The following is an 11,897-nucleotide window of genomic DNA, read 5'->3' as shown; positions in this document are numbered from 1 at the left end:
GGGGATTTCTTCTGCGTCTCTGTGGGATTTCACAATAACGGGTCTGAGGGATCATAGAGGAAGCTGCCAACTGTTCTTCACTATCATGTGTGTGGTGGAGGGCTGTCTGTTGTTGGACTGACATGAGTTTGGATGAACGTGGTTCACAGACACGACTTTCTCCAGCTGTTGCCGTTTGCGTGAATCCTCGGTGATGGTGTGACGACTCGGCGAAAGGGAGACCCGTGAACAAAAATGCGGATTTTTCTCCCTCTTCTGTTCGCTCTGTGCTCCACGCCGGTCCGCGGCATTTTCGACGGCAGCTGTCCCAGGAGAGGTGAGATCTGACGTGGACATGCTTTCTTCTTTCTTCATTTCTTCTGCCAGTGTTTGTTACTGACTGTGAAGTCCAGTCAGAAACATAGTCTACAGATATGACTCTTTTTGAGTCACTCAGCTTCTGTTTTGATTTTTAAAGAACAGATGTAAAGAGCGTTTTAGTTTGGTCTTATCCACAGGGAGAGATTCAATGATTTTTAACTGAACCTGAAATTTAGAGAGATCTAGTTTTAACCTAACAAATCAGATATTGTTATTATTATTATTATTATTATTATTATTATTATTATTATTATTATTATTTTATTATTATTAGTAGTAGTAGTAGTAGTAGTAGTAGTATAAGTAGTATAAGTAGTAGTAGTAGTATAAGTATTATATTACTTAATTGTTACAGCAGCAGTTACAAAGTGCTTTACAAGAAAGACAATTCATTATTATTATTATATTACTGAATTGTTACAGCAGCAGTTACAACGTGCTCTACAAGAAAGACAATTAATTATTATTATTAACATTATTATTATTTCAAGAATGAAGCCGACTTTTTCTAAATGAAATAGCTGCTCTCTTTGTTCACGTTGCTCTTTACTAACCAATCAGCATCTAGTTTAAGTGTGTTTTTAACCTTGGTCATGTTTGTTGTACTGGACTAAAACCTGTAGGAGGGGGTTGTGGGGATTTGAGGCAACTTCTCCTCATTTGATGTAAAACAAATCCTGAACTTAAATCACTGACATTATTTCTGAAAAAAGTTTGGAAAAGGACATGGAAACTAAAAGCATTCCACACTCTCTCAGCTGCAAATTCCATGTTAGTTTCCCCACAGAAAAGCCAGAGAACTGGATGAGACCGAGGAGGGGTGGGGGGAAAACAGTTCGAACTCAGGGCAATGGACTTCCAGGAAACAGGAAGATACAAATACAAATACAACTCACGTCGTAATTGGCTGTGAGAGTTCTGAGCACATGCAGAACACTGTAAATATCAGAAATCGTAAATATGAAGTGAGGGCTGACCCAAAGAGGTGCAAGTTGGAGAAAGAAAAAGAAATGGGGAAGAGGACACACAAATTAAAAGAGGAAGTTCAAAAGGAGGTGGATATACATTGTTGCTGCATCTTATGTGCTGTGTCTTGTCAACTGTGACTGTAACAATACTCAAGGCAAAATAACACAAAATAGACTCTAAACAAGTCCATACTTTTTTTCTTTATTAATTCTTAAAAATGTTTTTGTCATTTGTTTTTCACCTCAGACCCCCCACCAGGTGTGATGGTTTTATCCTCGGGCAGTAACCTGGTTCTCACCTGCAAAGGTCATGTAACGGTGGATGGAGTAAAGGTCGACATTGCCAGAAACAGCCCAAACGCCAACAGGAGAGCGAGTTCTTCAGTCGCACCCACAACAACTGGAAACATTATATACAGCAAACAGGACAGTTCCCTAAAGGAAGAACACCACATCAGCCCTGAGGCAGATGTCAATACTGTGACAAGAGAAACCAGAGGCCCAAGAGACACAGATACAGCAAACACAGCTTCTCCCACTACTCACGTGACCCAACCGACCAGTGTGGGCGGACTGCTGAGGGGTCAATCCAACTGGGACGGTGAAGAGTCGGATGGAGAGGGAGATTACTGGGAAGATGAGGAGGAGGAAGGGGAGAACGGGAGCAGGGTAACAAGAGGCACAAAATCACGGCCTCAGTGGAAGTTGAATGGGAAGACAGTGGGGACGGGGAATCAAGAGTGGAGAGAAATCACATTTGAGAAGAGAGGAGCGACTCTGTCTCTGTCCTCAGTGAGAGGGACGGACTCTGGGAGGTACAGCTGTCATCACAGAGGCAGAGAGAGGTTCTCCTTTAGGGTAGTTGTTGAAGGTGAGTCAGAATAATGGAGGAGTAAAGTTAGAGGTGATGTGTCACTTTGATTTGAGCCAAAGGATACAACTGTTCTGTCATGTTTTCACTGATTAAACAAATCAAGGTTTAACATTGGTGGTAAAAAGGGCCACACATCGTAATCAGTGGGCAAAGACACTTCGAGTGAAACCCTGACTTATGTAATGTCTGCAAAGAAAAAGGCCTGTTTACAGAAAAATAATCAACATTTTTATTTATTTATCAGGCTAAAATAAGGCACATTTAGGGGCGGATCCAGGGGTTGGGCCAGGGGACACGTTGCCCCCCAGCTGAAAGCGGATTGGCCCCTGAAGTGCCCCTGTCCCGTCACTAGTCTTTAAGTAGTAATTGAAAATTTTTGTTTTCTCATTTTTTTGAAGAACACAGTGTACATGAAAATGGAACAATTTTCAAAATATATTCAATGATGTGTGGCCTCTAGCACTAACAGTAAACAAGGAATGAACGACTTACTGAATCAGGAATTATGCATTGGACATATAATTGGCCCCTTAATGACCCCTGATTTAGATCTTGGATAAAAGATAGTGGACCAAAGTTTGCTCCTCCTTCTAAAGGGAACATATGACTGACTGTATTAATGTCCTGTCAGATCCTCCTGAGAGTCCCAGGCTGTCCTGCTACAAGAAGTCACCAAGCAGTAAGATTCGCTGTGAGTGGACGCCACAGAGGCCTGTGAGCAGACACGTGAACTGTTCCCTCATGCTGAATAAAAGGTGAGGACACACATGCAATATTTCTTGAGAAATTCACCAAAATGTGAAAAATGTGAAAAAAATAAATCCTAGTCCCACTCCCTCTGTCAAATATTTTCCAAAAGTATGTATGTGCTTCCTTGGGTCTCGCCCCACCCCTCTACACAATTTCATGGAAATCAGTTCAGTAGTTTTTGCGTAATCCTGGACACAGACAGACAAACAGCAATGACATCACCTCCTTGGCGGAGGTTATTACTTTGAAAGAGTTGTTGGTGAAGACATCAGATATGTTTGTGGTTTCCAAGCCTATACAGAGAAGTATATATAATATGTACAGTTAATGTGACTTTTGATAATGTTCTTTGAAACCTTGTTGTGGGTTATCAGCTTCTTGTCAGAAATGAAAAATTTGAGAATTTGCTGATTTTAGATCAAAATTAAGAGAAAAAAGTTGCTTTTTCTTTAGAATAAAATTTACATTTGAAGGAAATTTTACATCTGATGAAACTGGGCAGTTGAATAATTTGAAATAGTGGAACCACTGACAAAAGTGTTTCATTAAGTGTTAGTTATATTATCATTATAAGCGATGAGAGGATGTGAAACATTTTGTCTTTCTTTCTGTCTTTCTGTCTTCCCTTCCACCTTCTTGCAGACCAGCAGGCGGATTCCTTCATTATCAGTGCTCGTACTCATCTCGTCTCTCCCGCTACTGGTGCGCTCTGGACTACAATGAGGACGAGCTGAGAACGTTTCACATGGCCTACCTGTGCGTTACAAGCGTCGCAGGCAATGCCACCAGCGACCTGCTGCCCTTCACACCTCTGAACATTTGTAAGCGAGCGTGTCCATGTCAGCTTGGTGCTAATGTTCTGAAAGCTCTGTGAAGCTGCTCTCACTGTTTTACCTCCTGCCTTCACAGTGAAGCCGGACCCCCCATCAGACATCAGAGTCACACAGGTGGAGGGACATGAGAAATGGATAAAGGTCAACTGGAATTTTTCCACATCCTGGAAGTTTCAAGACAGATATTATACACTAATCTATGAGCTCAAATATCAACCGCTGGAGTCCTCGAATCATCATGAGCAGGTGTGTGGTGGCGGAGCGACGGACAGAGGGTGGGGGGGTGGCAGTTTTAGGCCTCTGCACTGGCAAGGCATTATGTTTTCAGCTTGTCTGTGAGTCTGTTGGTGAGTCCTCTCCATTCTTATGAAGGAGGAAATCTCTTCAAATTTGGTGCAGACGTTCAGTTAGACTCAGAGATGAACTGATTCAAAGGTCAAAGATCACTGTGATCTCACAAAATGAGATGACATTTTTTTGCCATTTGAACGTGATATCTCAAGAATGCCTTAAGAGAATCCTTTCAAATTTGGCACAAGTGCTCAGTAAGACCCACCGATTAACTGATTTGATTTCATTAGTTAAAGGTCAAAGGTCACGATGACCTCATGAATCTGGAAAAAACTAATTGTAGACTGAAACTTTTGGTGGCGGCAATGTGGTAATTCTATTTGAACATGTGGACCATTGTAACGTGTCGTTAGTACAGAGTTAACAACATGGACCGTGCAATTCCTGGTCTCCATGGCTCTATAATAAGGCTGTTAGTCATACATGATGAGCAGAACATAGCCGTAGCCGACACCAGCACGTTACGAGACAGGATCTCCTTCAGTCAATCAGCATGTAAATTGGCTGTTTCACCATACATTCACAGTTGATGTGTGTTACTGTTCACAGCTGACATTCTCACTGACCTGAAAAAGTTACAGACTCCGCTGTAATTCGGTTAACGTCAGAGTAATGTATATTTACCTGGTTTCCTGTGTCTGTGCTTATGCAGATAAAACAGATTATGAGCGAGCGCTCGTACACCATCACTGATGCGATGCCTGGTGTTAAATACCTGATTTGGCTCAGGACTAAGGAAGAATATGAAGGTCAGTGGAGCGACTGGAGTTCCCCTGTCAACGTCAGCAGCTGGACAGGTAAATATATATAGTATATATACGTTCAAGCTACTTCAAAATGATTATGTGTCGGTGTCACCATTATCAGTAGAAAACTAAAGTTAGTATTGCTTATTGCCCAGAGCCAATAGCCAGCCAGAAAACGTACCCAGTTGGTTTAAGACATGAACGTGATATAAATTGACCTCTAAATTCTTGAACTTTATTAAGCCATTCCTAATCCACCCTGGACACAGACAAAAGTAGTCATGACAACCTGAGGAAGCAGAGCTCCTGTTTCCTTCCTGGAAAAACTGAGCATGAAATCATCCACTCACATATTCAGAGTTTTACAGATGTGTTTATTTTCCTATTTGAATCCGTTCACTCTGTTTATGAAGTTTACACCTCAGTTAAAATGAAAACAAAATCTCCTTTAGGAAAAATGTTTCATCTTTTTATTTTTCAAGTTTGATGGATCAATTCTAAAATATTCAACGACACTCTTTACACTGACTTTAAAGTTTATTTGTCACATTCCATAAGAATTCTTCATATCATCTTTGGTTCCTCTGCAAAATACTGAAACACTCTGATTATTTGGGGAATGCACTTCTTGTAAATACAAAGATTAATACTTACTCAACATGTTTACACAGATTAGATAAACTGACATGATGTGTATGCTAGTGGCCTCAAGAGGTGCTGGTCAGTGGATTTTATATTTTATCTTCGGGACAAAAGGAGGCCTGGTTTTTCCAGTCTTCATGCTAAGCTAAACTAATTTTCTCATTGTCTAGCTGCACATTTATTGTGAATTACATTATCTGAATTATTGAAATTATTAGACATGATTATTGAGACATTAAAGTTGCTTCTCACAGCAAAAAGGCAAATGAGCCTATTTGCCAAAATGTCAATCTACAGCCCTCTGAAACTTGATTGTAGCTTTTCTGATTTATGTCAAAATTGTTTTATCTCCTCAGTTTATAAGCTCAGTGATGATCTGATGACCACAATGGTAAGAGTCTGAAGAGTGTGTCATTGATCTATGGGGAAATGATTTTTGCTTTAGCTTGTTTTCATTTTCCTGTAGAAACTCACACTGTCTCTTCTGTCTGTTTCTTTAATCAACAGTTCCCAGAATTCATAGAGGAAGGATCTGCAGAGGAGGACACACCCAATGGTGTGTGTGTGTGTGTGTGTGTGTGTGTGTGTGTGTGTGTGTGTGTGTGTGTGTGTGTGTGTGTGTGTGTGTGTGTGTGTGTTTGTGTGTGTGTGTGTGAGAGAGAGAGTGTAGATTAACATGTAAAAAATCAGTAAATGTGTAATGACATTTGCAATTGTATTGACATTTGTACATGTGTGGATGAATCTTTAAATGTGTGCATGGACATTGATGGATGAAAAATGCACTTACAGTTTTTGAATACACATTTGCAGATTGCTGTACGCATTTACAAATCTCAGCACACATTCCTTTACACATTTAAAAATCTGATTATGCACACACAAATTGAGACACAACTCTCTCAGCACACACACACACACACACACACACACACACACACACACACACACACACACACACACACACACACACACACACACTCACACTCACACTCACACTCAAAAATAATATTGCTGAGGCGCTGTGAGGGTGGGGAGACATCAGGGAACAGGACATATTAGCATATTCATAGATCCCAGTCACAAAATGAGGAAGGAAGGTGAGAAGGTACATCGAAGCAATTTTAAGGCCATTAGGGGAATTTTTTTCATGAAAAAAACTTTTAAATATGTATAGGGGGGATATAAGCTGCTGGACTTTAAATGTTTTCAGTGCTGAAAACGGCCCCCGGCCCACTAGGTTCTAACAGGAAGCCATGTCATCATAATAAGTGAGGCTCAACAACGAAACAAGCCACAGGAAACATGGCTCAACACACCTATAACACACACACACACACACACACACACACACACACACACACACACACACACACACACACACACACACACACACACACACACACACACACACACACACACACACACACACACACAGCCACTTGGATAGATGTTGTTCTGAGCCCTTACGATTTCTCACTGTCTTCACTGCAGATCCTGGACCAGTGGTTACTGGAGTGGAGGTGTCGCATCACGTCCTGTGGATCTGTGGTTCATTTCTTCTCATGTCAATCATTCTGGCTGCCTACATGTTCAGGTAGTGACACACCTGCTGCTTAATGTGCAACTGGTTATTGCACTTGGTTTGCGTAAATCCAACTTGACTCCAAAATTAGAATTCGCTCTATATATGTATGACGAATATACGTCTTAAATGAAACGTCACTTGTCTCTTATTTCTCATTTCAGACACAAAGACAGAATCATGTCTAAACTCCACTGTGTGAGCGTCCCTGTCCAGTCAGGTGACTCGTCTCAACCTCCACCCACCACAACAGCCACCCCAGAAGGACAGGCCCTGGTGACCTTTATCCCTCCGTATTACGGTCAGCCCTCATCTGGTGAAGCAGACGAAGGGGAAGGAGAAAATGAGGAAGAGCGAAGGCTGGAGGAAAGAACAGAGGCCGTTCACTTCAACAACACAAGTTATTTCTTGACCCAGAGGATGTGATGCCACTCAAAACAAACTAGAACATTTTGTCATGCTGGATTGGTATTTTTAACCTCAGAACTCGTGTCACAGATGACAAAAGGACAGTAAACTTACAATAGTTGTGGTTCTCGGCTTGTAAAGTCTGCGGCTCTATCTCTCAAACTATCTCATGCCTAAAATACCTCTGAAAATATGTTTTTTGTATTTGTCATATAAGAGCAGTATTTTAACTTCTCTTCCTGTTGCCTCCTAAAATGTGTTGGATGCAGGTCTAATTGCTGTAAAGCCTTGCATCTATGCCTGAATATATTTTTTTAAAGGTTTGTCATTTATTTCACTCACACCCTGCCCTCTCAGTTTCCACATATTCTTTACAAACCTGTTGCTTTCCTGCCTTTTAGACTGAGATTTGATGGTTTTCATCCACAATATAAACAGTTTTACAGTCAACCAGCTTCCAGAAAGGGCTACACTGGTAAAAAAAAAGTTATGTAGCCATATATGAAATGTGATTTGTGTATTAAATACAAAAGTAAACCATATGGTTTACTTTTTCTTTAAACCACAGTGGTTTACTTTTCTTTAAACCACAGTGGTTTACTTTTCTTTTATTATCTTAAAATTTGATAGAATAGTGCAAAAGCTGTACTCTTGAGAAGGTTGTAGCATTCTTAGCTGACAAACTACTGAACTCAAAAAGTCCCAAAAGTTGATATATTCCATCTTGTGTGTAAAAAATATTGACATGTTAACACGATAACTTACCAAAAATCCATGCGCCTCTGACAACTTCAGATGCTCACAGCCACCATGATGAGAGAACTCAGCTAATCCAGTTTCATTTTCACCTTTGACTGTGGGATTATCAAATTGTTATTGCTTTTAAAAGCAATAAAATCAACATACCCCTGTGGTGTTCTGAGCATATATGCCAATCATGCCTCTACTATGTCGATGTTAAGTTAATTTATTAAATTGTTTACATTTTATTAACTTGTGCACACAAGATAACAACTTTGAGTTGTTCTACTGTTATAATTTTATATTATGAAGCTTAGTAGCTTATCTTTATTCACAGAAACACCACAAATGCCAGTCCATGTTGCAGCAGCAGCAGCAGCAGCAGCAGCAGCAGCAGCAGCAGCAACAGCAGCAGCAGTAGTATACACAGTAGTACATCATGTACTACTATGTACTGTACATGTATTACTGATTTCCTTTTTACCAGTCTTACTTCCTGCAGCAGTAAGTCTGTTCAACCAGCTGTGCTCCCAGTAGAACTACAGGCACTATTATGGACCAACCATGGACTGAACTTTAACTTTGGTTTAACTATGCTATATTCATTCTGTCTTTCCATTCATATTTGTCTATATTTTGTATATTTGCTTAGACTTAAGTATTATTACCCTTACATTTAAATATTCCATGTTACTTATTATTACTTACTGATGCCTATTTTTGACTCTTGCTGCTGTAATATTGTAAATTTCCCCATTGTGGGACCAATAAAGGATTATCTCATCTTATCTTATCTTAACTTGTCTTATGTTAGGATGGGCTGCCCCCTAGAGGACGCAGCTGTCAACTGCCTGAACTCGTTTCTATAGTAACAGTTGTTGATAAACGCACAAACAGTGTCATTAGCAGGTGGTGGTTAAAAATGGAGAGACGGCAGCTCAAATCGTGGCAGCGGCAGGTCGTAGAGGCACTTCCGGTTTGAGGGCAACTACCGCTGTTTGAGACTTGTTCCGTGTGATTTATACGTATATACGATTTATGAATGTTTATCAGCGTGTTACTGCAGTGACAACTGTGACAACTGCCCCCAAACAGTGTGACAACTAAAACAACTGCCCCCAAACAGTGTGGCAACTATGACAACTGCCCCCAAACAGTGTGGCAACTATGACAACTGCCCCCAAACAGTGTGGCAACTATGACAACTGCCCCCCTAACACTTGTGGCAACAAATGCTGTTTTTAAACAGTGTAGCAACAAAGGGCAGCTTCCTTTAAGCAGCGCTGCAACAAAGGCAGCTGCCTTTACATATCAGTGGCAGTTTCTGTTGACACCGGAAGTGCCTCTACGAGCTGCCGCTGCCACGATTTGAGCTAGCCCTTACTGTTAAAATGGCTCCCAGCGGACATGCAAACATTTAGACCAGTGACATCTGTAGAGAAACGATGGCTGGAAAAGGAGGTTTGACGAAACTGGACGTCGGTGTTTTGAGTCCTGAGCAGCAGGAGAAACTGCGACAGTTCAAGGTGACTTCACAACACTAGAGAGGCTCGTGTGTTTAGTGTCAGCATCAATAACTGCAGCTGCTGGATTAGAAATGTTGTTTGTTTGTAAGACTGCTTCAGGAAATGCGTCATTACTTCCTTTTCCAGATCAAGACGAGAATCGACAATGAGAAGTACTTGAGGTCGCACCCAGAGGTGGAGGTGTTGGTGGGAGACTTCCTCGGGTGAGAAGATGGTTCTGCTCCATGTGATGAACTGTGCTCATGTCAAAGATAATTATGATTTCAAATATCTCCTGAGGTCTCATAGAAGACATCAAGACACAAAAGGTTTACTTGATTATGAAGTAGAAGACCCACCCAAAAAATCATATTATTTATTATAATCAAGACCAACTATAAAATCAAAAAGAAATAAAAGAAGTTAAAACAACAAGACTAACGCCAATAAAATAAAAGAAGAAAAAACAAGACCGACCTTATAGAGAAAAAGAGGACCCGCCAAACAAATTTATTTTGTGTATTTGATGTCCTCCTCACAGAAATGTGCTTCTAAAGAGACCCGCTGACATCCGGGAGTTTGCTGCAGGTGAGTTTTTGTGCATACACTCACACAAAGTACGTGAAAAATGTTTGGAAAGTATAGAAAATAGAATTCTTGATATATCCTCGCAGAATATTGGAGATTGGACATTGTTTTTGAATGACCAGTGAGTCTTCTTACCTGGTCTACGGTTCAGCATTACTCCTGAACTTGCTGGGCCTGATTCTGGCAATTTAACCTGTGACTATCAGTCAGCTATACACTTCTCTCAAGAGGTTGTGCCCACTCACCAAAGTTACATAGAGCAAGAACAGGCATTCAGGATGAGGAGTGGTAATGAAAGAGGCACCACTCTCCCTAGTCCAAGTCATTGAACCATCAAACTCATTTTTGAAGCTGCTATTTAAAGGTGAAAAGTGTTCACAGTATTTCTTTAAATGGACCCCAAGGTAATAACTAATGGGGATTCATGTAAGCAAAGCTGTTAACATACAAGCACAAGCAGAATCTCAGCCACTAACCAGTGTCTGATCTTTTTCAGATCACTTCAACAACCCAAGCCTTTGCGCTGATGTCAGCTTCAAAATGGAGGGAAACCGCGTCATGGACTAAAACACCCGACAGTCGTGGAGCCGCTAACTTCTCCTTTGGGTCTTTCTCTGTACTGAGCGACACACATAGGAACTCCAATGATTAGATGTTAATCAGTTTATGTCTGTCTACAAAACTGTTTGGTTGATAGCGTTTCAGATTGCTGTCACGCATGCAGGATCCAGCGAGATATACAGTAGCTTCCAATGGCCTTTCCTAATGAGTGTGATTAAAAGCTAATGAGGAGGAGGATGTCCTGTGGGTATTACACACTGTTGGTCACATCACACACGTGAGTACGTAGGGACATGTCGAAGAGTTCATTGTGTACTGAAGTTCACATGCCGTGATCTGCATTCGTCTGATATGGGCAGTGTCCACTCAACTACAGGGTTCACACCGCGTGTGAGGGGCGGAATGGGTTGACACTTCTCTACGTATTAAAGTCACATCTCTTTGTTATTTGACGATTAATTAAACACTTTCATTTTTTAATTTATCAATGGACCAGTGGGCTGTTAATTTCTTTGAGAAAGTTGTTTGTGATATTTCTTTCTATATAGTTTTTTTTTAAATTTCACATTAGAAGAAGAGTGAATTTAGCTAATTTCTGTTTTGTATGAGTTTAATCTATGTTTTCCTACAGAGAAGTGATCGCCTTAGTGTATTTTTCAATAACATCCATTACCTGAACATTCATTACCACTCGTTGTTCAGAAGCCGCTGCTGTGAGTTACCAGCTTCCTCTGTATGTAAATAAAGTTTTTCTCTGTGGTCACCTCTGTTTGTTGGTTTGTTTTTGGTTGTGTAATCCTGTTTGCACGATTCATTTGAATTGGAATACGATCCGAGGAATAATCGTTGCGTCCTGATTTGCAACCTCATCCACAGCTCCCACACGCTATGCTCTTGGTGTGTTGCTATCTTGCTGTTGCCGTGCATCATTGTGTCGGATTCAAGTCTGCATCGGTTAAATTCAAATATTAGAGTAAAAGTCACA

At 40.7% G+C, this 11,897-nt stretch overlaps 2 protein-coding genes across 2 annotated transcripts; both read left to right on the top strand.

The window, feature by feature from the left end:
* Positions 1–56: 56 nt before the first annotated feature.
* il6r (interleukin 6 receptor) lies at positions 57–8,444 on the top strand. Its single transcript, XM_035163186.1, has 10 exons — positions 57–316; positions 1,576–2,199; positions 2,834–2,957; positions 3,595–3,773; positions 3,862–4,031; positions 4,789–4,933; positions 5,881–5,915; positions 6,032–6,080; positions 7,019–7,121; positions 7,274–8,444. Exons 1-10 carry the CDS (start codon positions 235–237, stop codon positions 7,533–7,535), a joined length of 1,773 nt encoding a protein of 590 aa, XP_035019077.1. The 5' UTR covers positions 57–234; the 3' UTR covers positions 7,536–8,444.
* A 1,139-nt stretch (positions 8,445–9,583) lies between these two features.
* LOC118113461 (RIIa domain-containing protein 1) lies at positions 9,584–11,675 on the top strand. Its single transcript, XM_035163194.2, has 4 exons — positions 9,584–9,784; positions 9,911–9,987; positions 10,305–10,351; positions 10,848–11,675. Exons 1-4 carry the CDS (start codon positions 9,704–9,706, stop codon positions 10,916–10,918), a joined length of 276 nt encoding a protein of 91 aa, XP_035019085.1. The 5' UTR covers positions 9,584–9,703; the 3' UTR covers positions 10,919–11,675.
* Positions 11,676–11,897: the final 222 nt, after the last annotated feature.

This window comes from Hippoglossus stenolepis, chromosome 8 (genome assembly GCF_022539355.2).
Source record: "Hippoglossus stenolepis isolate QCI-W04-F060 chromosome 8, HSTE1.2, whole genome shotgun sequence".
In the NCBI taxonomy this organism is placed as follows: domain Eukaryota; kingdom Metazoa; phylum Chordata; class Actinopteri; order Pleuronectiformes; family Pleuronectidae; genus Hippoglossus; species Hippoglossus stenolepis.
This window is presented reverse-complemented; position numbering and strand designations above follow the sequence as displayed.